The sequence below is a fragment of the Lutjanus erythropterus genome, chromosome 13 (assembly GCF_056507025.1).
Source record: "Lutjanus erythropterus isolate fLutEry1 chromosome 13, fLutEry1.hap2, whole genome shotgun sequence".
In the NCBI taxonomy this organism is placed as follows: Eukaryota; Metazoa; Chordata; class Actinopteri; order Lutjaniformes; family Lutjanidae; genus Lutjanus; species Lutjanus erythropterus.
Genome location: NC_139329.1, coordinates 29,378,726 through 29,401,619, shown reverse-complemented (window position 1 = coordinate 29,401,619; position 22,894 = coordinate 29,378,726). Strand labels below are relative to the sequence as shown.

Genomic DNA, 22,894 nt, shown 5'->3' with positions numbered 1-22,894 from the left:
TTTTCTGTATCCTGCCAATTTGGGTAAATATTGCATTCACACTTAGATTATTTGAGAACAGTTACATTTTGCACCTTGCAGCCATGCCAGGAACACGGTTTTAGCAACAGCAGTGTTGCACAGTCGATCCCTCCCTCATGTTGGTCGAGACTGAAATATCTCAACTATTGGAGTAGTTACCGTGAAATGTTGCACGAAAAAATGTGCTCTGCAGGTGTTGAACCCTAATGACTTTGATAATCCTCTGAATTTCACTCTAGAACCACTGTGAGACTGAGGTTCTAGTTTTGTTTCTTAGTTTTCTTGATCAGTTCTCATCTGTACTTGGACTAATCTCTAATTTAGACTCCTCTTCCTCGTCTGGCATTAGAGCCGCATGGGAACAAGATATGCAAATAACAATTGACAAGGGAAAAAGTGTGCACAAGCTTAAATTTAAAATGGTACGCCATGTGCATCTTTCCAGATCCAAATTAGCTAAAATATACCCGCAAATTGACCTTACTTTGTGATGGATGCAGGCCTGTGGAGGCAACACTTGACATACACTCAGATATTTTCTCAGATATTTTGCTTTTCAATTTAATTCCACCTCACTGAGCGCCTTTAAGTAACAAGTGTCTCTCATTGTGTACACAGTGATGTGGGCAAACCATGTTGTACATTCCTTTGTAAAATGAAACAAGTTTAACCAGCCGAGTGACAGCAGGGGATGAGGGATGTTCCTTTAGGCGTGGGAATTGGGGTTTTTGTGGATATTTGTATATTTCAATAAAGAACTTGAAGAAAATCTAAATTAAATTTGGCCTATACATTGATTTATGATAAATACCTGCAAAACAGATGATATTTGAACCTCAACTTTACTTTGTATTTAGTGTGCATTTTAGCATGTTAACATGATAAAGTAATGCTGCTTTCCAGACTGTGTTGAAGGTTGCAATTTTCCGATGTCCTTCTAGAGAAAAAATACAATGGAAGTCCACTCAGAGTTCCTGTGTCTGACATCACACAACAATGGCAGCACCCACGAAAGCCTAAAATAATACACACTACCATACAGTAAAAGCCTGTTCTGCATGTAAACTTATGTCAGAATATGTTGCTAATGTTGTTAAGTGCACTTGACAAAGAAACTCATCAGTCTTTCAGGGGCAGCCATTTTTTTTCCTACTGTTGGGATTGTGCACCTGGAACGCTTTGAGGTTGGAAGTCGGAAATTTCAACCAGCAAATTCTGACCTCTAATGTTGTCTCAAACACAGCATGAGAAGGTGAACATGGTAAATATTATGCCTGCTAACATGCTCCTGCGTTAGTATTCAGCTCAAAACACTGCTGTACCTAATTCTGCGTTCTGTTATTGTAATTACGAGTTTCTGACTAAATAATGTTCCAGTCAAGTCAAAATTTAAGTCATAATTGCAACTGGCAAACTGAGATTTTTCCAAAAGCTCTGAAAATAACGTGGAAGTGACCAAAACCCTCACAACAGCTAGAGTCTGTCATTCAGTGTAATTAAACTCAAATTTAGCAGATATGGTGTTATGTTGTCAGTGCACATGCAGTATTTTAATCTTCACACAACCAACTCTGTAATCAACCACATTCACATAGTGAACACTTGTCATTAACATGGGAATCTATCTTGTACATCCATCCCATATGACATTAATGCAGCATCACTGAGCTGCTCGCAGGCCTGTAGCCTCTTGTTTATGTTTTCTACATACATAGATGTAGCATGCAGTAATTATGACTTGCTAACAGCAAGAAAAAACAGATACTTCAATTTCGTTCGTCTTGGTTTGGTTTGGTAAATATTAGACTACACTTATACTCACATTATTTAAGAAACAGTTATACTGTTACACTTATTTCCATCTTATTTCAAGGTCATGACTGTACATAGTGTCATTACACCAATACTTGAAGATCATTTGGAAAGTGAAATTGACGTGTAGTGTTCCATGCAGGAAGAATTTTATTCCTCTTCGCTCTGTCCCGTGTTTTTCTCCTTCATACCCTTTATACCCCTGCGTGTCTTGAGTAGGCCCCTCCCAGCTCGATGGGGTTATCCTGGGTTATTGTGTTGCTCCCCGTGGAGACGGGACGAGCAGCTCTGCTTCAGGAGGAGCTTTCTGATGTGCTGTCTCCGAGCGGGTGCACCGACTGTCAGGTCCAGTGAGCATGATCATTTGAATGGATCAGTGAGTATTGCTCACTCTAACTTGTGTCACCTACTTTCCTTCAGCACACTCACAGGCCTCACTTTTGCAGACAGGCTACATTTATTGCCGTGTTTCTCTGCCATTGCCCCCCTTCCTTCATGTCTACACCAGCGCTGACCACTGATGACTCTCCCTTGTGTCACTGCTGTCATGTTGCTCGATGTTTCCAAAAGTAGAGGGAAAAGAGGGAAACTTGTGTCACCTTCAGTTTGTGCAGGTGTGCTCTCTCAACAGAGTCTTTGCTCCTTTGGAGGGGTCGACCTTGCGGTGACAATTTGCAAAATAAAAACAGTGGCCACTTTATTTGGTACACGTGCAATCTAATGCAGCACAACAAGTACAATAATTCTGCTATAAACTCTACAGTATCTAGTTTTGGTGACGTTGTTGGAAATGTGTCAGTGCAATTGCAATGCAAATTATTATTTAGGTCAAAGTTAGTGTTTTGTTGTACTGAACTGAATTATATTGTTTATAATGTTTTCCTTTCTATATTTCACCACTTACGTCACCACTCACTATGACCTCAATGCTAAGGCATATAATTGAATTCAAGCTACAGTGTGTAAGATTTATGGGGATTTATTGGCAGAATATGGCGTTACATTTTCACTACCTTAGAATGAGCTGCCTATATCTAAAGAGGGCGGGAGTCCTCTTCCATGGAGTCCGCCATGTTGCACCGCCATGCTTCTACAGTAACTCATACCATACAAACGAAAACATGGGCTCTAGATACAACACTTTGTGTAAAATGCAAATTTCAGAGTGAGAAGGAGGTGTTCGTGTTCTACAAGCTCACTGCTAGATACTACTATTACTTCATTCTGTGGGTGCAGTCAATTAAGGAAGTGATTGGTTTAACCAAATAATTGCTAGATAAATAGACTATGAAGTAACTATTAGTTGCAGTCTTAGTTACATGGTTACTTAACCTGTAGGTTCAGTCAGATTCACTCAGCGCCTCGGCCATCTTTACAGAACCTCTCATAACTTCTGCTCCACCTCATCCCTTGACCTTTGGATGTTTCTATCCTCATTTGGTTTGGGCTGCTTGTTTCTAGCTTTTACCTTGTTTGCTCCAGGTTACTCTTTGCAAGCAGAAAAAGGAATGAGACGGGACAAAGGACAGAGAATAATTGTGGACCTTCACTTAGTGTAACTTCAGTCTGGATAAAAATGGGGTTCAACTTACTGTGGTCTTATGAACTAATCAGGAATTGCAATTAGCATGAAAAATAGTAGCCTGAAGAAGAGGTTTGTTAAGAATGTTAGAGCCACTTCATCAATAAGAGAAATACAGTTTTAATGATGATAAAGGAAACCATAGTCAGCTCTTCTTGTCCACGTCTTTACTGTCTTCAACTCCTCCAACCTCCTTGTTTGCACTGAGAGGGTAAAGATATGTTGTGGTCACTTATTCACTCACCTTCTTTACTGACCCAGTACCAGCAACACATAACCCTTGCAACCACAGCAGCTGTCCGATCAATGGTTAATCAATATGCGTGTCTGTAAGCTAAATGCTTGCATAGCCACCGCGCTTTCGTTTTGTCTGCAGGTCAGCAGACCACACGCATGTGAGACAGGGCATGTCAGGGCTTTGACTCTTGACTAGAGGGCTGTGAGTTGGCAGAGTCAGCATTAATATCTAAGTCAAGGGAACGCCAATTAAAAACAATGACAGCTCAAGGGTGTGGAGAACAGTGTGAAGGTTTTGAATGAACTTAGGGCATTCATGTTCAGCAAACACGTAACATGCAAGCGTTCTTTTAAAATGTAAATATTTTTTGATTTCTAGACAATAAACTGAATATCTTTGGGTTGTGAGTAAAACAAGACATTTGAGGACATCAACAGAGGCTTTAGGAAACACTGGTCGACATTTTTCACCATTCTCTAACATTTTATACAATTATTAATCAAGAAAATAATCAACCAATTAATCAAATATAAAATAATTGAGTTGCAGCCTTAAAATGATAAGACTGACTTGTTTGCTTAATATGTCAGAAAACTGGATCAATGAGAAGGTTTTTCTTTAGTGTAAATCACACAGTTTTGCGCTAAAGACATTCATGCTACTTTTGAAAAGGTTCAGTCACAATGATGTATGTAAAGTAATAATTTGTCATGCAACATTAACACAAGTTACCTGCTTGATTAGATGCAAAATGGCTGCATGATATTTTTTACAGCAAAAATTATGAACAGAAATTTGAATTCAGCACAATTATGGCACTAAATCTTATGTTATAGAAAACAAGGAGTCAAAGGTCTTAAAGTCGCAGGGCTGAGATCAAGAATCCTCCCCCTGGCCCTTGAAGTTGGCAGATTTAAAAACATACAAGAGGAAAACAGGTTGTTTGACTTATGTGAAGAAGTTGACATTTTCTTCATCTTTCTTATGATGAGTTAAATACCTATATTAAATGGAAAACCTGTTGATGCATTCGCGATGAAAAAATTTTAATGCTTATAAGTTGGCTAAGTTGCAACTGTGTTTCTGGTCTGTTTTTCTAAATAATGTCCATAATTACATAAATAATGTCTCGTAAACCGGTTTGGGATGAGCATGTTATTTGTGCATGAAACAATCATAAAAATACAAATAAAATAAAATCATATCCAAGATAAAAAAAAAAGGGTCAAATGCCTCCAAAATTCTATTAATATGTATGATGTCCTTCTATTTTTATTGTAGTTTTAACCATGAAACCCATTTTCCTCAGTCTTTTCCACTACTTTATTTATATTTTTCCATCGTAAAGCAGCTAAATAAAGTCAGTGTGACATTCAACTGTGGAGAGGAAGCACATGAGCAGCACTTCTTACATACAAAGCCTCCCAGTCCTCAGTCACATGATCCAGCACATGTTCTTGTGTTGTTTCTGCTACATCAACATGGCACATCGCTCTGAGGCAGGAACAGCGTAATGCTGTTTCAGTTCAGTGCCTGCTTTTCTTAACGTGTAACTGAAGTATGAGTTGCCGTTCAACAAAACATGTGATTCCGTAATCACATAATAGGATCATCTTCATCATTATAATGATGTGTTGCAGGAAATACAGTAGCACGAGCATACAGCAGCAAAGATAAGAAGGATTATACAAACAGAGATAGAATATGCAATAAGAAATAATTCAAAACGAAGGTATAGAGCTCCTACTGACATTCTGCTGCATATACAGAAAGATTTAATATACAATAGATGTGTTTACAAAAATCTTAAAGGCACAGTTATATGAGGTACTTATGTATAGTCAGTGTGCCTACAGTACCTACAGTAGATAGCCAGTTGCTGATCTACCATATTATAGCATTATTGAGTTACTTGGTGAATCTGAAATAACCTTTAAAAACACCGAAGTGACACAATGACACAAACAAACTAACCGACTGAGGGAGTGGTGGACCAGCAACTCCCATCTTCTGTGGGGTAAAATGACTCATTTTGCCAAAGGGGTTTGGTTGCTTTGGAAAGAGCTATACTTGGCTTATATAATGACACTGTAAAAGGCTGATTGGTGGCCAGGTAAAGCAGTGAAAATATCCTAAATATAGCCTAACCTTAAACTGATCTTGATGTTATTAGGTAGACCTTTTTTTTAAGTGGCTAAAATACATTTTGCTGCAGACCCCCGTCCACAGCATGGTCAGTGACCGTCATCTACTGTAGATAACACACTGATAACTGATAAGTTCCTTATACAACTCCACTTCAAATAATCCAATCTAACCCTTTAAATGCATTTATCTTTGTGGAATTTTAATTAGTATTTGATTAAACACAAAAGATGCATTGACTTAAGTGCTGGATGAGTATAGAAGATCTGTTACAGATTAAGCGGTGCCGTGAATCAATAGATAACCTGAAAAACTGTAATTACCTGCATTTTGTGAATAGTGTCTTTGTAGTAGTCATTGCCTCCAGGGTAGTTTTTTTTTTCTTGGCAACACTTATGTGCGCTTTTGGTTGTGCAAGAAGTTGGCAACAAAGGACGCTGCAGAACAGAGCAAGGATCCAGTTTTGAAAATGTAGCTGTATTTAGGGCAGCAACTAATGGTGATACCCATTACCAATTAATCTTTCTTTCTTTTTTCTTTTTTGCAAAATAATGAATTCATTATTCAGTCTGTTAAAAATAGTTTAATATCACCATCACATACTCCCAGAGCTCAACATGAACTCCTCTGTTTTTGTTTTGTTAATAAATTTAATATATTTTTTGCCTTTCTGGTGGATGTAGGTATGCACTGGTGAGTGATCAAGCCCTTCTGAAGGTTTTTTTTTCCACCTCTCCATCACATCTCCATCACATTGTATTTTTGTATATATCTGAACAAAGAAATCAAATCAAAATCAATATAATATTACGTTTACAGAACAGTGTAAGATCCTCACATTTAAATATCTGTAGATAGCAATTTTTTGCTTAAATTCATTGCATGTCAAAATTGCTGTCTATTAATTTTCTGTTGATCAACTAATCGGCTAACTTTACCTCTTTTGGCACATTATGCACATTTATATTATCAAAATTTCCCTAAAAGGAGCTGGTGGAGTGCGAAACTTCAGTGGTGTGAGTGCAAGGCACACTGTATATTACAGGCAGCTCTGGCACAGTAATTAAGGTCATGCCATTGTCTCAAACGGGGAGAAATAAAACAAGATAAGCAAATATGACAGCCCTGCTCTCTGACACGGTTCGTGCCTCGGGGTGTGGAAGGCCTTTGCTCTCATATCAGAGATGAAAGGCTCGAACGCTCAACTGTTGTAAATCTTGTGATCTCCCAGGGTCAAATGAACATCACTCCCTGCAGCCTGTCTTTGGTCTCGGACACGCATGATGGTGCATGAAGTTTGTGGTCTCTACTCATCATATGAAGTTAAGGAGAGGAGTAAATGGGACACGCTGTTGGTTTTGCTCATTTTAACCTATTAACTTATATCATATACACTGTAAACTTAAATGTCTTTTGACTATTTCCCAGGCCATACTTCTAATTTAAAAATCTAACTACATGCAAGACCAGAGTTGTGAACTAATTTAAGCTGAGACCGACTGCTGCCTGAGAGGCTGGATCTAAAAACACTTAATACGTGGTGGAAAATAGCAATTTACATTAACATTTGATTTTAAATCTGGTATTTCTCTAAAATATTTGTGACTAAATAAGCAACAGTCACAGTTAAAGTTCAAACTCAACTGAATTGTCTATAAATTAATAATAAAAATGCCAAAAAAAATGCTCATCAGGACACTGTGGGTGTAGTTTAAAAAGACTTAACATTAGCCGAGCGTTTTCAAGGCAAAATAAGCATCCCAACAAGTTGAGTCTGCTGAAATAATTTGTCAAAATATATATTTGTGAGTGATATAAAAGCTTGTTACATTTTTTTTTATCCTCCTGATTTTCCTTGACAAGTTGTTGAAAACAATTTTAGCCTCCGCCCCATAATGCAAAAAATGCTTTGGTCCATCACGCTAATTTAAGGTAAAAAAAAAAGATTTAACATGTAAGCCAGCGCCTCTGCCCCTCTGGTAAACTTCCACAATGGCCAGGTGTCGAAAGCCAGTTACTCAGAAAAGGAAGAAAGAAACGAAAAAGAGCCGTGTGTCTGGGCACGACCAGAACACCCGTCGGGCCTTCTGTCAACCGCATCTCTGAGCGACTGAGAAAACCCCAACCATTGACGCAGATGGTGAGATGTGGTTGAAACCTAAGAAAGGAGGTGGGTGGAGAGAACATTATTAAATTCTTATGAACCACAAAATCAGTGCAGTTTATAAACTGAAGAAGTTAAATGCAAATGCAAGTTCGATGCATTTTTGTGTTGCCTTCACCATAATTGTATCATCATTTGTAAAGTGCTGATGTAAGACTGCAACTAATAATTATGACATTTCATTTTATCACATTATGTAAATTCATGTCTTAATTACTTTTTTAATCATTTGATTAAACCTGGGGTATGCAGTTTTTTGGGGTGTGGTCATTATTGGACAAAGGTTCAATATTAAACTTTCAGCATGTTGTAGTTGAAGTGGTCCGAGAGAAAACTAAGTGTTAGAAAATCTAACCCGTGAGTGGAGACTTTGGCCAATCACAGGTCGGTAAGATAGGTCGGTTTATGTGAATTGCAATGATATAAAACAATAAAAAAAAACTGCCAATCCTTCACTTTGAAAAACTGGAACCAGAAAATATTTAACATTTTGTGTGGATGTTGTAAATGTTTGTCACCTTAAATGGTGAGAGCTGCTAGTTCTCTGAAGAATCATAAAGTCGGCGTGATGAATCAAATCTCTTAACTCGTGCAGCATGGAGAGAAGACCAAAGTACAGTGTTCTCTGAAACGTCTTTCACAGTGTCTTAAATACAAAAACAACTGTTGCTGATTCCATAACAGTGTTGATTCAGTCATTCCTTCTTCCAGATTTTAACGTGTCAGCACAGTAGCCTTCCTGAGTACAACGTCCCATTGATTTTACTGTTCTTTCTTACCACTTACTTTCTGATTATTGGCTGAGAGTGATAATGCATCTAAGAATAATCCCCCCTTCCCTAGTTATTGATTAATTGACAATCTTTTCAGCATTATTCTGATGCAAAGTGAGCACCTAGATGTGTGTCATACTTGCGTCAGTGGGTGTATATTCATGATGATAGTCGGGGAGCCGTGTGGGCAGATGAAGTGTTTCCTCTATACCTCTCGTATTGACACACCGCAGGGAGTGGGCTATTCTTAGTTTTTTAGGATAGGGAAGTGGTGAATAAACCCATTGTGTAAGACTCCAATTAAGGTCTGCTCAGTCAATATCCTGTCAGTTTTACAACCCACTGTGTTTTCTTAGCTGGGGACAGACGGTCTCTGCTCTGCACGTTCATCCCCATGACCAATTAGGATCATATAGGATCCTCCATAGGAAAGTAATCATGCCTGTCCCTCATGTATAATCTAATTTATTCTCTGCATCTTGTTTAGTAATAATATTCTTATGCCTGTAATCTCTTGACAGCAGAAACTGACAGGTAAAAAGTGACAGAATGCCACAAAAATCCATATTTCTAGAGATATTTGACATTTTGTTCCTGGGTGTCCCTTGGTTATCTACCCTCTGGAGCTCTAATTTCATAAGTTAAATTATGCACAGTTTTAATAGGGCCACTGCAGGCCTAAGATCTCCTACGGTGTGGCTAAATGAAGAATGCCTGGAGTATTGTTTAGCAGCGTGTGTTTGTCCATGACCACAGCAGCTCGCAGCAGCAGTGCACCATCTGCCAGGTGTTGTATAATGCAGTATTTATGTGTCTTTCTGTCCTCTGCCCTACATGCGTGGGTCTCAAATTGAAATGTGTATTTAAAGAGTGTGTATCTGCTGACTTTACTCTGCATCGTCTCATGTTGTTTATTGCAGAAAAACTCACCACGAAGGGAAACTCATACAGAAATTGGGTTTGGAAAGGTTTTATAGTCCCTAAAAAAACATCTAATGGATTAAAGGTCACAGCTTCGGGTGAACTGTAGAGGAGGACATCGAAACCTTTTATTACCTGCAGCTGTGTATCATCTTTCACCACCAGCGTTCAGGAAATTTGCTGTCTAAGTCGTGAGAAATGCAGAGAGGCTCTGTAACCATTTTAAAAGTTTAATCCAAGACGCAGCTGCTCCCAAACTGTTTTTGTTTGTGATAGCGAGGGAGGGAGTGATTGAAATGATGTGAGCGAAGATGACAACCGATGTCTTGGCAACAGTTCATCTCTCAGATCCCCAAGGGTTTGTGAGGACAGGAAAGGGGGGGAGAGAGTGAGGGGATGACAGGCAGCTACGGGCCGCAGGTGGGAGTTGAACCCACGGACACTGCTGAGGACTCACAGCTTCAGTAAATGAGGCACACATTCTACCAACTGAGCTAAAAGGGAGCCCCAGGGATTTGTTTTTTTAGCAGGTTTTTGTAATATTATATGCTGTCTCAAGCTATTATAATGTATTTTCTATTTGTCTTAGATATATATTCCAATAATTACTATCAACTTATTATTATACAGCACATAAACTATACTTAAAATTTATTTTTTGTATCACTATTTACAAAATGTTTAAGGTTATTGTATTTATTAATCATATATTGTATGCGTGTATACAACACACACCATGTCTTACTGTTGCACCATTGTCAAACAGACTTTCACAATTCATTTATATAGTTTATAGTATTTTTTACTTAATTGATTAGGATAGTTTTCATTATCTCAGGAGATCATGCACTGTGTGAGTGAGTGTACAATGTAGATTTCTACATATATTAGAAGGTTGCAAAGCCACTTAATTGCTTGTTATGTTTGAAACAAATTTAAAAATCTTCTAAATAAATGACAGTGTTTAAAGAGAGTAGTTTGGACTTATTGTCCCACTTATTATTTCCCTATTAATTTTATACAATCAGGTAAACACCATTACACTATTCTATACATCTTAAAAACTGAGACTGTACTATACAAAACAATTGCATACATCTACAAAGGAAACCTTGCACTATACTATTGAATGCTGTGCAAAAAAACTTTCTTCAGAACTTTGCTGGTTGCATCTGGCCATTATGGTGTCATTGCAGTAGGTGTTTCACCATCTGTTGCCTGGCAGAGATCTGCACTCTATTGAGGTCACTCTTTATCTCTTATCTTACATGTCCTGTTAAACTAAAGTATGTCTTAAAATCCCCTCTCTTGTGTCCTGTTTTCTCTCTGTCCAGGGTGATCAATGCAGGAAAGAGCACGTTAAACGAGGACCAGGCCAGCTGTGAGGTGCTGGTGGTCAAAAGGAGACCTACAGGATGCTCCACGCCCAACCGGACCCCCATGACCCGCAGGAGGTCTTCCCTGCCCAATGGAGAGGGTTTGGGCCTCCGAGAGTGCCTGGTCAGTTAGGAAATGTCCACCTTTTCCACCACATCCAACCTTTTACAACCTCAGGAACTGATGAGTAAAAACATAAAACTTAACACTGTATGAAACTAAAGGTTTTTTTTTTATTGAAATCATATAAAATGATTCAAATGACAAGTCATATTATCCTTTAATTTAAACATGAATTTTAAAGAACAAATGAGCAATATATTAATGGAGTCTGGCAGGCTGTGAGACAGGCAGCTAACTTGAGGTCCAGAGTATATTATTTCATGGTGGTGGGCTTTTGTTTTCAGGATAACGGGATTAATTTGTATTGACAAACAACTGACAGTTATAAACAGCTGATCAACTTACAGTGTAGGACTTGTCCTCGCTTGTTATTGTCAAGCGACTGGGGAGGAAGGCGTTGGGGAAAACAGCGACGCTTCAACCATAGATCATACATTAAATAGGATTTCAGCCTATTTAATATACAGTCTATTGCTCCAACTTACTGTTTAGGCTAATACGGATCACAGACTGGAAGCTTCTGCACCTTTAACATTTATTCACTGATGCAATCCAGGTAATAATCAGGTTGAATGTCCCTGGGGCCTGCTGATGGGACCCACTGTCCCCTCCATCCTGTCCCATCAGCAGTTTACTGGGGCGTACAGCACCGTGTCCTTTACACACCACGGTGACCTGTAACAGCTCTTGACAGCCACTAACACGGGCAGGCAAAGGCGAATGCATTTGCTCACAGAAACACACAAATAGGCTTTAACCTTGTGTCCTTCCACAAGTACAGTCTGTCATGTACAAAGGAAATCTATACAGTTTATTATTATGAAATGTAAACTCACTGCTGTTTTTAGGGCAGTGTACCAAACTCACACAACATATTGACACACTTACTGATAATAGTGGCTCTGTCCCTTTTTAGCTACTAGGCTGAAAAAACTATGAAAGCGCTAAACATTGATGTCTCTCCTGTGTGTCACTTTGTTTGTGATGTCTGAATTTGCTCACTGTTCTTTCACCTCTAACCGTTCATAAAAACCTCTTTGTCACTTTAATTTGCAAAGGCAGTGTGTGTCTATATAAAGTAATGCTGCTGCTAAAATGTCCTCTCAGCCCACCAGTACTTTGCTCAGGCCCACCCAGAGCCTACAGCAAACTCATGCAAGTACCTCATGACTCACTACTGCAGAGATGCTAGACCAAAATCAGTAGTGTAGAGCCTTTCTGGTGCTCTTCGTTTGCTTCGCAGGCTCATGTTGTAGAATCTGCCTGCACTATATTTAGAAAAACAGTGCTTTAGTGTGTGCAGAAATATGTGCTAGCAGTGATCTACACTCAGTGACCAGAAAAATGCAGTATACACCCTGTCAGCCCTCTCTTTTTCACTTATCGTATGCATCATTACATGATAAAATCTGTGCAATTGCAGCTCCATGTCTATATTTTTGGTATGTATAAATGAAAGGGTAACTATTTCCCACGTTTTTGTGTCTAGGTGACACATCACAACACAACAGGGACACTGACAGATTGTTATTTTAAGTATCTGACAGTGATAGACATTTTTGTTAAAGTAAGAAACATTTTATTTAACCAGAAATAGATGTTTTATTGCTTTCGCCAAACCCACCAGACTCCATTTGCAGAAACAGTAATTTTATCATTATCATTTTCATTCAAACTCAACACAAACAAAATAAAACTCAGGGTTTATTTTGACCCGAACCAGAGTTGGTGATTGTAGCAGCAGTGGAAAGATGAGCCAGATGAGTGTTATTTGTTTCTGTCAAGTTTGAACATATGTTTTATGATGATAAAATCGCTGTTTCTGAAAATGGAGTCTGGTGGGCTTGGTGAGAGTGATGTAGCCTAACAGCTGTTCCTGATTAAACAAAACAAATCCTCTGTGTAAAGTTTATCTCTGCAGGGATCCTTTCCATAATGTTGTCAGACAGAATAACAATTTGCGCTTGACAGTGACAAAACAAGCACTTTTAGTCAGCACACTTTGTCCATAAGGATTACATTGCAGGCCTTTTTTGCAGGCTGCACTGGTCTCGCTCAATACTGGACCAGTTTCAAAACTTGTTGTCCCCAATTAGTCACTTGGACACAAAAAACATGAGAAAACAGGGTCCAGGTCGAAAAACACCAAAGTAACCGTTTAATTACTAAGAACTGAGTTAAATTTGTGTCTGCCAGACTTTGAAAAAGCATGACCCTTGGTTCCAGGAGGGAGGAAGATCATAGAGTCGCTGCAGTTTTTTGAAGGCGGCAGACTCAAAGGACAGCAATGAATGAAGCGGAACACAAGACACTTTGTCTAATCTTTTAATCTATTATGTGGGAGGTGGCACTTTGTAGGCGAACACAGAAGACAGTGCAGACGTACAGTGCATCAAGGTGGGTCCATTAAGATTGCAGATTGAAGCATTGATCCCAGGGCATGTATTAACATGAGTCAGCTTCAACACCTGGACACCTGGTACAGCTTCCTGCTTGAGTCTCTGTGGCAGCTGTGCTCAGGGCTAAAATTGGTCCAATGTGGTATTGAACAAGGGCTTGTATTTTTCTGTTCACTGAGACAGTGGTGCATCTGTGGTTCCTAACCTTTACGGCTTATGACCTTTTACACAACATCTACCTATGACCCCTGCTGCAGGTTGTCAGTTGCAAGTGGTTTCCTCAGTGTTGTTCCCCTGCCAGATTGTTTCATTTTAGTAGAACTAAAGAACTTAAGCTATCCAGTATTCAGATGAAAGCAAATATGGGAGCAAAGTTTTATTTCTCCCCCTGTGGTTTACAGTATGTTGACACTAGAAGGTCCCTTCAGGTTGGGAACCACAGCAGTACATCATATGATTGCAAGAAGAAGGGAAGCTTTGAATTACCCCACATTCACTCTTTTATAATTATGGAATGAGACATTACATTTTATTTCATTTCTGTATCTTGTAATTAAAAATACTCATAAAATTTCTCAAACTCTTTACATAAACTGCAATATTGGATGCAGTTGTTGCCGAGCATCCATTTAATGATGCTTATTAAATCTTACAAAACTGTATTTTAGTGTCTGGGATCAATTCCTGACTGTTGTTTCTGGTGATTACAAAAAGTTAATTCATGAGTTGTATTCTCAGCTGACAGACTTCATACATTTAGATGAGTTTGCTCTACGAAAAATACATTTTCTGTCCCTGGTTATTTGATCAGTGTGAATGTGAGGTCTGACGAAACTCCTCTGCTTACATGTTACATCCTGCAGATGCCAGTATTGAGACAATTAATGAGTGTTTGTGTTGTGTTTGATGTGTGTTTGACTCTCATCTATATTCAGGACAGCTCTGAAGACCTTACCTTCCACTACTGGGCGCTGTTTGACGGCCATGCTGGTTCCGGGGCCGCTGTAGTGGCTTCCCGTCTTCTGCATCACCACATTGCGCTGCACCTTCAGGAGGTGATGGAGATCCTCTGCACTCCGAACCTGGTGCCCCCGACATGTCTGGGGGAGGAGCCCATCAATCACCACCTCACCCCGACTTCCCAGCGCGCCCTCACCAGGGCCGCCTCGCTCCGTGGCGCCGCAGGGGCTCCGGGTTCACCCAGCACCCCGCCCACACGCTTCTTCACTGAGAAGAAGGTTTCACACGAGAGCCTGGTGATCGGAGCCATCGAGAACGCTTTCAAAGACATGGTAAGAGGTGTGCGCTTGGTGTGACGTACAAATCTGACATTTGATGATAGAAAGGTTTCTGATTTGTTAAAAGTTAATTTTTCCTCACCACAGACACCTCAGTGCTTGCTCTTGATGGGAACAATTGGATTTATTTGAAAAGTTTCCTGAGATAACTTTGTTATGATTTGCTATAGAAATAAAATTGAACTGAATTAAATGTGCTGATCAAGTCTCCAAAATAATACACACCATTGAATCACAGAACATAGAAAGCGTGTTGATTTGGTGCTTCTAATCCTATAGATGCAGCAAAAAAAGGACAATTCCACCCTCAGTCAATCTTAAACAAAGCCTGTCTGATTTTGTTTTTGTACCCAAAGGCCTAAAAATGTCTTAAAATGTCCTAAATATGACTTTGATACATATTAATTTTGATTTGATTATGAAATTCTTGTTACTCATGTTTTTTTGCAGGGAAAAAACTTTTGACCACACTAAACTAGAATATAAAACCAACATGGAACCAATAACCACTAATGACCTTCTAGTGTGGAAAGAACAAGACGTCTTAAATTACATGATTTGGACTGGCAGATTTTATTAAGAGATTAATTCATATTAATTAATTGAGAAGAGATTAATGTTCTTTTTGCAAACGTAAATATGAAATAGGTCTTAAAATGTTTTAAAAATGTTTTTAAAAAGGAGGAAAAAAAAGAAGTCAGTTCAGTTTAACCTGCAGAAAACTGACCCAACTTAACAGACTGACTGCTGACTAAAATTGCCTCATTTTGCTATTAGCTTATTTAGTTTGCAACAATCTTGTATCAGATTCCAGTTCAAGTAACTAACGTTAAGCTAGCCCTGTTACAAGTAATGTCGAGTTTTTCAGCAGTGTCTTCGATTGCTTACTTCCAGCTGTTTCAGTGGGAAGATCATGACTCGTCATACAGCTCCTTCTTTTGATTCTCCCACTTCGACTAATGGTTCCTCTCTTTCCAGGATTCAAGCCATTTCAGTCACATTGCCTCAACTAACACAATAAAGACAACAGATAACACAGCTGGTCCAGTGAGTTTAATGCTGATACCAGGCATGCGACAGCTGTGTTGCTATGGATACGTGTGCTGTCAGGGTAGCCGTCTGTTTGAGAGTATGGCAGCCTGACCAAACTTCATCAAACACAGACAAACACAGACTGAACATGTCAAACGTGATCAAACATCTCTGAACAATTCTGAACGAGGACAAACATCCACAGCACACCAGACAAACGTCTGTGTTGTTGTTTGACTGGTGTGCCATAATGTCTAATATATTATTTTGTGGACTGTGGTATTATACAGACTCTTTGTGCACTGCCACTTCACTCAGTGATTTATAATCCTATAATTCACAACATGTGAAATCCTTTTGTTAAATAGACCAGAGTTACTGCCTCCACCCTGGTTTTGTGTGTATTTTGGAGAAAAAGGCTGGTCATGCCCTTTTTCTAAAAGAAAAAAAAACAAAAAAACAAAAAAAACAAGGGCTTTTCCAGCTGCATTGCTTGGAAGCAAGGAGTTGCTGGAAAAAGAATGACACAAAATGTAAGCCGTCAATTTAAGTTTTTTTTCTTTGCACGCATTTTTCATTTACTCCACAGAAATTGGTAAAAACGGCACAATGACATAAACACAATTTGTATACAGAATTTCCTAGCAGCCATTAATTTACAACAGGCTGCCACATTTATCTCTGTGCACATATGGATGAATCACTACAGTTACTTAACATCCATTAACTCTAATTACTTACTAAGTCAATTGATATTGATTTACTGTAATTAGACGGTCAAGTGAAAGGCACACAGGCCTCACAGCTTCCTGCTGTTTGTTTAAAAAGATAAGCGAACATACATGAGTCATTTCCTTGTTGAATTTGACCTGTGGATACAATAAATAGAGTGTACCATAGAGCACAAGCACCCTTTTTGTATTTCATATCTAAAATCTGTGTTTTGAGTATTAAAACCCATCCCTTTTGCAGGTAGCTGCAAAACACTTTCTGTTTCCTTCTTCATAGAGCAACGTGTCAGTTAGAATTTATTCTCACCGTCTGGTGGGGAAAAAAAATTATCAAAGCACACAGAGAAACCCCTGAAACCACAATGATCCATCTCTCCTCTTCCCATCTGTGTCCTCAGTATGTTCCAAACAGCAAACTTGATCACTGTCTGACTGTTTATAGAGCCATCCTGTACGGCCGCAAAATTCATCAAAACATTATCAGAATCACAGTATGACCAACTGCAGTATCCCAACTGCAAAATTTGCAATTTTTTGATAAAGTGTGAGAAGCATGCGTGAGAAAACAGCATTATAATGAAGTACTGTAGAGTTGCACTTTCCCTGACCTATAAATCTTGTTCTCCAGGTGTAAGAAAACATGAAGTTTGGCAAAGACTCCAACAAATGTTCCTAATTTGAATAGTTTTTTTCAGTGAAAATAAACTTTGTAATGCAAAACTAGTCATTCCCACTATTATGAATAATATTGCAATTGCAACACTTGTCAAATAGTCACTTTTTTTTTAATTTTACCATATTGTTCCTGACTTGATAGTAGTACTGGGTAATATGAACAAAATCAAATATCACAATATTTTTAGCATACACCTCAGTATCGATACTGCAACAATATTGTAGGGATGACTATTGGATGGACTATGTTTCCGTCAAAGTGGAAACATACGGTGCCCCTAAGTCAGTCAGTCAGTCAGTCAGTCAGTCAGTCAGTCAGTGAGCCTCAGAGCCAGGAGAGGTGATGCACTTTTCCCTTCTAGCTGCTGCAGGTCACACACACACACACACACACATCAGCCATCTGGCCATGCTGTAAGCAGATGCTGGAGACTTGACTCATGCGGAGGCCAAGAGATCAAGATCAGAGCCAATCAAAACAGTGCAGGGCTGCCTGACAGGCGGACAGGCTTTGAGGGGCAAGAGGTCGCTGGCCTCAGTTTCACCATCAGAGTTTGGATCAACATGCCCCGTTATGTTTGTCCTCTGCTGGATTGTGAAAGACTAGTGATCTCATGTACAGTTACAATGAAAGATTTAAGCCACTCAAATTTATAGTTTTTTTTTACATTATAATGCCTGCCAGCGAATTTGACCAAGCAAATTACTTTAAGTATAGTATGCAGTCACATTTGAGAATTGGAAAGAAACTGAATTTTTTCCCAAATTACTTAAAGGTGCAGTAAGTAATTCTGGAGAAACACATGTATTTTTTTTTTCGTTTTTCCTGTCAGGAGCTAAAAAAGCCTGAACACAAAGTCAAGAGTAGAAGCATAAGTCTAGTTTTCTCTCAGATGACTCAAATGCTTGAAAGTTAATATGGAAACTTTGAAACTGAGGTAGGCGGTTTATTTTTTATGTCAAAGGTAGAATCAGTAGGATTCGTCTGCGCTGTGTTTTTTAACGCACCAGAAAGTTATCTGGACATCAAATATTGACGTTTTGGGTTAGTAAACAGCACAGAGCACAGCAAAATAATGAGGAAAATAAAGACATACAGACAGAGGGCAGCATTTCTGCAGATACAGACACCACCACAGACTTCTCTTCGTTATGTTTATATGAGTCTATACATTGCTTTTAAAGAAAATTACACCTTTGAACGATAAATTGATTATTAAAATAGCTAAGAACACATATCCAGGCTTTCCAGGGACAAAAATAAAAAAATACCTGAAAAACTTTTATAAATTCAGTGGATATGGATAAAAGCATGGGACAGAATCATTCCTTCAGAAATGCTGAATAATTCACTTTTTTAAAAAACTCTACAGTGATGCTGTACTCTGCCTCGTGGTAACCATTTGATATGTTGCATGCACATTGAAATAATTATGAGAAAAAGATAGTTATTTCCTCTCAGTGGAAAACATTGTCTCCTTGAAACGCATGATCAACTGCCAAAAATGATCCAGTGAGATGCAGCAGCAAAACTACAGTAAGCTGCATTATACTGCGTTCTAGTGTATTTGAATTATATACAGCACTGTTGTTTGAAAAGTGTTTGAAAAAGCTGTACTGCATTTTGGAAAAGTTGTTTCATCACTTTATATATATAAAATAGTAGTTTAGTAATAATAATCATCAGCTTCTGATCGATTTGAGCTGGACAGATGTGATCATTCTAAGTCCAGCTGCAGTAAAACGTCAGCCTCCATGTCTTAGAGACAGCTTATAACGGACACTCTGAATTATCTTCCGGTAATGCTCGACCAAAGTGTGTGCAACACAAACTCTCTGCTAAGGCTAACATTTGCGTTCTGGGTGAGATCACTCCGGGAGGTTAAATTAGAGCTTGATGGACGGCAGTGCAGAAAATCTCATTATCAAATACTATTTCTCAGTGCATCCCGGTGCTTCCACTTCTTAACCACTAGATGGTACTGTGCAATTAACTATTTCTACCAATCTACATGGCCATAAAAGAGAAATACTGTATTGGGGCACTTCTGTCTTGGTGTGTGTAGGTGTAATTAATGCTTGTATAAGTATCAGTTAATGAATTGAACGGTCTATTGTGAACTTTTGGTTAATGATAAGGTGATGTTTCACAGAGTCATGAGGATTAAATTTTCAATTATGGTAATGATAGAACTACAGTTTGACAGTGTAGTTATCTCACTATACATTTTGTTAAAATAGCATGGCTGTAATCAGCAGAAATACAGGTTTTGAGCAGGATTCCAGTCATGAGATGTTAAAAATTTATCCGCTTTTACAAATCAGTGCATATTCTGACTTTACACTGTAATAGTTTCAGTCTTTTTTGCTGCCTCTGTTCTTCTCTAGTCATTTTTTTCCTTGTCAGAAACATATCTGCTCACGACTCAGCAATCAGCAAACATCCATGTCTCACTCTTCTTGCCATCTCTCTTCTCACATGCCTCTCTGGCTCTGAATCTGCACTTTTTACCCTCTGTGTCCTCTCGCTTTCTTAAAGAGCAAGTACTCCGAAATCCACCATTTCAAACGTTGCAGTTGATCACACATCACAGTGTACCTCAAAACTGCAGCTATAAAGGCTGCAAAACTGCCTGATAGTGATCTAAAGTTGTTTTTCCAGCAAGCTATATATGAAAACATATGCAGCATATTTCAAGTTCATTGTTCAGTGTTTCACTAATTGCTTTGCATGTGGTTACAGCATTTTTCTCCTCACCTTTGGACTCTAATTAGAGCACCCACATTCCTCCACAGCTGTCATTTATTTTAATTTCAGTACTCATTTTTTTTTTTCAAAATTAGCTGCAATCTGGTTCAAGTGGTACACACTTCTGCTCGGAACAAAAAACAGTCACTTCTACTTTTGCTGAGTAACTACCCAAAAGTCGATTTTGGCAGAATCTCACCCCGTCTTATTTTTTTAATGAAGCTCATTCTTTAAGGAAATGGGAAGTGTCAGAGAATCTTGGGAAGGGTTGTTATCACTCTAAATCTTTGTCTCAGAGTTCGCCGAGCCCCTGTATCTTATCAGCGGGATCCGCCTTTAATTCTGCTCTGACACGACTCGCTGCATTCCTATGGAAGCGGCCGGTGTGTGTGTGTGTGTGTGTGTGTGTGTGTGTGTGTGTGGAGCGGCTGCTGAAGCCTGATAATCACTCAGGGATGTGTAAACACCAAAAACAACGTGCAGCTTATCAGCCCAACTGTTGGTTGGCCCAAGACAGAAATAAGAGTGGGTGAAATCACGGTCCTCATATGATCCTCCTTAGTATAAGATATTTATTTGTAGGATTACTACTGTGTATATGTGTGTGGTCAGGTTTAGCTATATTTATGCACACTGTTACTTGTCCTATTGGTTTAATTTACAATTCGGTTAATCTTTTTAATGTTTTAAGAAATGCGCTTATTGTTTGTTTAATTCAGCACCCAGTTAACTCAGTTTAGCACAAAGCCTGGAAACAGGGAAACACAGCTTGAATAACCTTTAACGCTCAGTACGGATCACATTAGGCCCTGTATCTCATGTGTATAATCTGCACAACAAGTGTAAAAACAGTCTTATCATCACCATGAGCGTGCAGGCAAACAGCAGAGACTCCAGGAAGTCAGTGCTCCTGGCCAAGAAGTAGTCATGCACATGTAGTGCATTCATGTGGTGTCAGAATAATCGGAAAAATGATTACTCAACTGGGAAGTTGTTGAGTTGTTGTCTGTTTATGTCATCTACACATAAATATGGCGGACGAGAGTAAATGTTTGGGAATAAAAGAGTAAATGTTCGGTTGATAGCTATTTATCAGTTCACAAATTGCATAGAATTATTTTGGTCATGTGATTTGTAATATAGTAGTACTTTGTAATCATCAGTTGCTGACCAAATAGAGTGGCCTAGATTAACCAGAAACTTCATGTATTAGTAGAACAAGTCAGGTCAGGTAGCCTACAAACGGATTCAGAATAACACGCTCTACCCTACTTTACCATGTTGTTTCCGCTTTATGACCTAATAGCACATGAACACGCCAAAATCAGAATAATGACCCCCTATCTTGGAAACTCTTTGGTATTTTCAGTTTTGCCAAGTTCAGACAAACAAGATAACGTTTTACAGCTATAATAGGTAACATTTCTGCACTAAAATGTCTAAAAATGCTAGACCTATGTTATGTACTTTGTTGAGTTGTGTACTTACATTATCCCAAATATTTCCAACAATGTTTAAATGCAGAGAAATCCATAACTTATTTAGATAACAGTGTGTTTCCTGCTAGCCACTGCTAGCTAGTTGCTAGTTGCTATAACTTCCGGGAGAACACAGGATACATCAGTAAGGAAGGCAGTCTGTTAACATGACCGAAGCTAAGCTATCTAGCTGCTTGGAGTTGCTTCATATTACCGTGCAGACAAGAGAGTGATATTTATTTTCTGGTCTAACTCTTGAGAAAAAACAAATAAGAATATTTCCTAAAATGTCAAACCATTTCCTTATTTAGTGACCTTTGGAGGCTTTGTGGGCGTATTTTTGAACACTGAAGCCAAGCTAGCTGTTGCCTCCAACTTCTTGTTGTGCTAAGTGAAGCTAAATACCTCCTGGCTTCAGCCATGACAGACGTGAGACTGGTATCAATCTTTTCTCACTCAGACAAGCAAATAAGCACATAATGTAATGTTCAACTGTTCCTTGTAGTCACTGTAATTGTTAGCATGAGATAAGTTGTCGTTAAGCATTAGCTTTCAGGAAATTAAGTTAAATTAGCAGAACGTTTTAACAATGTTATGCTAGATTTAGCATGTGCCTTTTTTGTGTGTGTGTGGTATGAATTGTCAAAAGTAGCTGAACCATCCATGCATTTTCTATATTTGCTCATATTTTCTGGCTCTTATCTTATTTGGTAAAAAGCAGGTCAAAACCAGGACAGGTCAGTTTACCAAGGTGTGTGTGCGTGTGTGTTGGCAGCGGTGTTATTAATGCTCTATATTAAAGGTGCATTAGCTGATTTTCCAAAAGAATTTGCCCAAAGGTCATTCTTGCCCTCAAAAACAGCCACTGAGTTGGCTAATTAGTTCAAATGATTAATTCAGTTAATTACCTGTCTCACTGTCCATCATCAGTTTTCCACTGATTCTGCAGACTCACTCAGATATCACTGCAAACAACATGAAAAAAGGGAGCTTTTTGCAAGTAAGCTGCTTTATTGCTGTGAAGATGGTGGCCTTCATGATACAATATGTTAATTAACACAGGTCAAACCTATGAAACATTTAATCACATTTACTGTGAGTGAAGCTTAATGTTTCTTTTTTCTTTTTCTTTTTTTTTTTTTTTTTTTAAGAAATTTCCATTATTGAATTGGTCAAACACATCACTTAACGGTACTTTAGGATGTATCTCAAAGGTTAAAAAGAACCATGTTAAGATGTTTTTGTAGATGAGAGACATTGAGAGATGATTCAGTGTGTGTGTCGTTCCTCAAGGTTCTGTTCAAATAAAACTTTCACAGCCTTAAGATGACAGTTAATGTAGTTTGGTGGGGTGAGATGTGTGGATGTGTGCTGCA

General features: G+C 38.7%; 1 protein-coding gene across 1 annotated transcript in view; it reads left to right on the top strand.

Moving 5' to 3' along the window:
- The window catches only part of ppm1h (protein phosphatase, Mg2+/Mn2+ dependent, 1H), a 53,724-nt gene that overhangs the window by 6,452 nt on the left and 24,378 nt on the right, over positions 1 to 22,894 (top strand). Inside the window, exons 2-3 of the mRNA XM_084734697.1 lie at positions 10,991 to 11,156; positions 14,491 to 14,847. Of these exons, the coding sequence (XP_084590823.1) occupies positions 10,991 to 11,156; positions 14,491 to 14,847 (523 nt within the window). The remainder of the gene's footprint in view (positions 1 to 10,990; positions 11,157 to 14,490; positions 14,848 to 22,894) is intronic.